Raw genomic sequence first — 4,697 nt, 5'->3', positions numbered from 1 at the left:
ATCATGTGTTAAAAATTCTTGTAAACTGAATAAGTGATAGGTGTATTAAACCCCCCACCTTTTCCCCCTCAGATCTTGCGCATATATATTCACCTGCTGATGATCACATATGAGCTCAAGCTGCATTTTCTAAGCATCTAACATGCGTTACTACTCAAGCTATGCAATTATGGCCTTCAATTGGAGGTTCCAAATGCTGTTAATGTTGTTGGTGCTTTCATCATGTCTGCAAGCGGCCTCTGCAACTGATCACGCCGCTGATCATGCGTGCCCCTCCTTTGTGTTTGCATTTGGGGACGCTCTCTCGGATACGGGCAACCTCGTGAGAACATGGAACCCTGCCCTGCTCTCACCAGCTTTCCTTCCCTATGGAATCACCTACTTCCAGAATGCGGCACAACGCTTCTCAGACGGTCGTTTAATCATCGATTGCATAGGCAAGTATCAATAAAGCATCATAATAATCTAATTGAGCAAGAGGACTTCAAAGATTAATCATCTAATTGATGTCACGGCCATCTTCTCTGACAAGTATATTTTGATTTTTGGTGTCATGTACGTTCGCGCGTGTGTGATTTTTGGGGTCATGTATGTGTGTGTGTGTGATTTGGTGCTGCAGTGCAGTCGCTGGGCCTCCCTTTCTTGCCACCTTTCTTGGACTTTATCGGGACGGATTTCTCTCACGGTGTAAACTACGCAGTGGGCAGCGCCACAGCTCTCAATTACACCTACTCTGTAGAGCTTGGGGCTTCACCCTACACCACCTACACACTAGACGTTCAACTACAATGGCACCAAACCTTCTTGCAATTTATTGAAGCAGGTATAATTCCCCCTCGTGAAACTCCATATAGGATAATTTAATGCAAGTGCTAACCCCAAGCCGCCAGAACATATATACGTTAATATTTATGGTTGTAAATTATGTATAAACGTGTTAATAGCTAACCATTACCATGAGCTAAAGCCACATACATGATTAATTATTTGATTACTTGTAGGTTTGCAAGGAGGTGTGACCACTTTCCCCGATGCATCAGCTATATCAGAGGCTACTTACTTCATAGAAATCGGTGGAAATGATCTTCAAAATTATGTCATGTCCGGGTTTGAATATGCAGAAACCATGAGCTTGCTACTCCGCGTCGTGGACAAGGTTGCCGATACTATCGGGGTTAGTGTTTAATCACCTTACTAATCTCAACTGAATATTGCATACATCGATCAAGCCCACCAGCTTAAACCTGCATTTGCTAGTGCGATGGCGCAGCTAAATAAAGTAGAGTGCTACTCTAATTAGTGCAATATTTATATGAACATCACAGTGCAATAATTATGGTTTATAAAGGGAGCTCAACAACGGAATCTTAATCTTGATTTTGGATATATGCATGGGTGAAGTTTCTGTACACCAAGGGGGCGCGTAATTTTATGATAAGCGGCATAGGCTTGCTGGGATGCAGTCCCACAACGAAGTATTTTGCGGGCCGCGACCAAACATTGGACGAGAGGGGATGTTTGGCGTGGGTGAATGAGGTCTCCCGCAACTACACCGACTCTCTGGGACGCTTGAGCGAGTCTCTGCAGCACCTCTTACCCAGTGCGACCTTCGTCTTCTTAGACCTCTACTCGGCCTTCGACGAGATCATGACCAACCCTATTAACTATGGTACAAATTAATAAAGATGATGATATTAAGCCTAAATTATTTGAATTAACTTGCAAGACATAACCACTAAAATTAACATGGCTATAATATGACTATCTTGTCATAAGATCTTTCAATGAATAAATAAATAAACTAGTACAATATTTTTTTAAAGGTATGATATTAGAATCTTTACTCATCTTAACATTAGAAATGACGGCTATAATAATATGACTATCTTATCACATAAGATCCTTCAATCAACACACATTTTGACATAAACTAGCTCAATAATTTTTAGAGGTATGGCCTTGATGTACTTATAAATTTGGTTGACATCGCTTCAGGACTTATTGATATTGAAAATGCATGTTGTGGAGCACCAAGCCTTGGAGCGGCATCATTGAATCGATACAACCCTTTGGCTTTCTGCGGTCGTACTAGTGACTTATGTGATGATCCCAACACTTTCTTGATTTGGGATGGAATTCACTTCACTGACAATGCGTATCGACAGATTGTCAATATGTTTATTGAAGGGAGATTCACTACACCTTCAAATGCACTTTCAAGGTGTGGTGCTACATCTCTTGGGAGAGCATGATTTTGAGGTATGGTGTGAGAGCATAAAATTTTCATTTTTTTAATTCCTTTTTATTACAAGAAACACCCAAAAGTTGTGACTCCTATTGCAAAGTTTATCTAGCAATCAATTATTGTATTCTTTTGGCAAGATGCATTCCTTTATATACATCAACTGTTTAATTTAGTTTAATTTTAAAAAGATAGAAATATAGTAAATGTTAACGTTTACTATAATCCTAAGGTCCAACTTCTATTGTATTGCACAAATAAGGAGGTCTAGTTTTCAATGATGAAAATGCCACTTTATTTGACAATGTGTATATACAGAAATTAGGAGAAAAATGCACAAATAGAAGTTTGTCATTTACCTCAAGATTTAGAAGAGTTTATTCCTCTAGCTATGGTATTATGAATTCATACAAGGTGCTTCATAAACCTTTTAGATTTATTATTTGAAATAAAAAGGTGTATATACAACTGTATATTTTCAGACCTTAAAGATTTTATAACAAACATGAGAAGTAAACATGTTACCTTAAAAAGTGATCTTAACATGACCAATTAGGTGTAAATAAAAATTTGTCATTTATGGGGGTTTGGCACAACTAGATGTAGAGTCTACTAAGATCACTCTACAAAAAATACCTTACATGTGAAACACTCTTCAGTAGCACAATACATGTTCACTGAATATTCAGGAACACTTGAGTGTTCCACGAGAGTGAAGAATGCAAGGGTCTTTTTTCTAGTTGGAACCTGGTAGAACAACCCTTGCTTGTGGAGAAGCTAGGTTCCTTAACCATGCCTTCCTTGGTGTCACCACCACAAGGGAGCGTAGAGCTTAGGTAATGAGAAAAGTGGGAGAGAAATACAAAAATATTAATCTCAACCTTACTGCTAATGTGAGTGAGAGAATGGGGGGAAGATGATGGAGAGAAGAAGAATCGAGTGCGCAACATCACTCTACACACCAAACAATCTAAACATAAAAGAATGCATCAAAAAGAGAAAAAAATACAAGTGATCTCAACACAAGAGCATAAAAGTAGACTCATTTTCCATAGGCATGTACTATGTGAAGTGTGGATTTCGATTGTGTATGCTCAATTTTTGGTTTGGTGAAAAGTTGCAACAAAAATTTAGTTATAGGACTATCTATGTAGAGAGAAGATAATAAGCTAAGTGTTAGAGGTGCCAGTGGATGTATGTTTATATGACTCGTTCAAATGTAATAGGGTTATAGTACCACGATGTTAGAGATTGTAGGTTTCTTGTTGCAAGTAAGAAAGTTTTCTAAAAGTACCAAATGGTAAGTTGCTGCGAATAACTATGCCTAATAGTCTATCAGATTATGAGCACGAGAAGCTGGATAAGAATAACTTCCATGTCTGTAAGTTCAAGATGACATAGGAGTTCAACATATGTGATAAAAAGGATCCAGATATTGGTGACGAAAATTCCACCTCTCAAGAGGTGTATGCATTTAAAGCACGACCTGAAAGAGATATAGAAAGGTATTGTATTGGTTTTTTGTCAATGTGACAAATTCTCTCACTGGGGAGTCACTCAAAAATATATAAGATAGCATGTGAGTTTAGTATAAGGGTTTTTTTTTCTCTTGTGAAGTTATAGAAAATTTACACACATGAGGGGATTTTTAATTGAAATGGTGAAAATTTTCGTACATACGAGGTACTTTTATTATAAAAAGTGTTATAGAAGGGGGTTTTTCAAATATCCCTTAAACACACATGTTACGTAGGGGGTTAATAGAGTGACCCCTCCCCCCACCAAATTCAATGATTATGCATATATAGGATATAGAAATGGGTAAGGAGGCTTGGGACACCTTGATAAAGTTATATAGTATAAACACCTAAGCTTAAAAGATACAAGCTAGAGTAGGAGCTGAATAGTATGGCCAAAGGAAAGCTGAGTATAAATGATGACTCATCAATTAAGATTAAAGGGCTTGTAGATGTGCTTGCTTCTACTTCTATTAGATGTGCTTGCCTCTACTTCTATTAAAGGGCTTGTAGATGTGATTGCTTCTACTTCTATTAGATCACCACCAGATGATGATGATATAGTTTTGATAACCTTAAATAGTCTTGGCAACAAGGAATCAGACCAGTTTCAGACCTTCATTGGAGTTCAAGAGAACTTTCTTGATTTTTAGGAACTGATTTATCTCCTCATCCATGAGGAGATGAATATTGGGGGAGGTTCATCCTCTTGGTATTCACATAAGCAGCCCTTTTAATCAGATACAGATAGAGGTAGACATAGATCATCATCATCCTCCAGAGGCTAACATGGAGGCTGTTTTGGAAATAGAAATCATGGCTAGTAACAACAACATGGATCTAATGTACAAATAAGTGAAAGAGATTACTCTAGAGGTAGGGGAGCTAGAGAGGCCGAAGTGGAGTGCAAATAACATATAGTGCTATTACTATGGAAA

The 4,697-nt window shown here is 38.0% G+C and overlaps 1 protein-coding gene across 1 annotated transcript; it reads left to right on the top strand.

Moving 5' to 3' along the window:
- Window positions 1–2,375, top strand: LOC147612097 (GDSL esterase/lipase At5g45910-like). The gene is made up of 5 exons (XM_086784257.1): window positions 1–437; window positions 620–823; window positions 1,002–1,174; window positions 1,402–1,669; window positions 1,996–2,375. Exons 1-5 carry the CDS (start codon window positions 143–145, stop codon window positions 2,250–2,252), a joined length of 1,197 nt encoding a protein of 398 aa, XP_086640383.1. The 5' UTR covers window positions 1–142; the 3' UTR covers window positions 2,253–2,375.
- The last annotated feature ends 2,322 nt before the right edge of the window (window positions 2,376–4,697 follow it).

This window comes from Cibotium barometz, chromosome 46, assembly GCF_041138505.1.
Source record: "Cibotium barometz isolate CiBa-2024 chromosome 46, ASM4113850v1, whole genome shotgun sequence".
NCBI lineage: Eukaryota > Viridiplantae > Streptophyta > Polypodiopsida > Cyatheales > Cibotiaceae > Cibotium > Cibotium barometz.
This window is presented reverse-complemented; position numbering and strand designations above follow the sequence as displayed.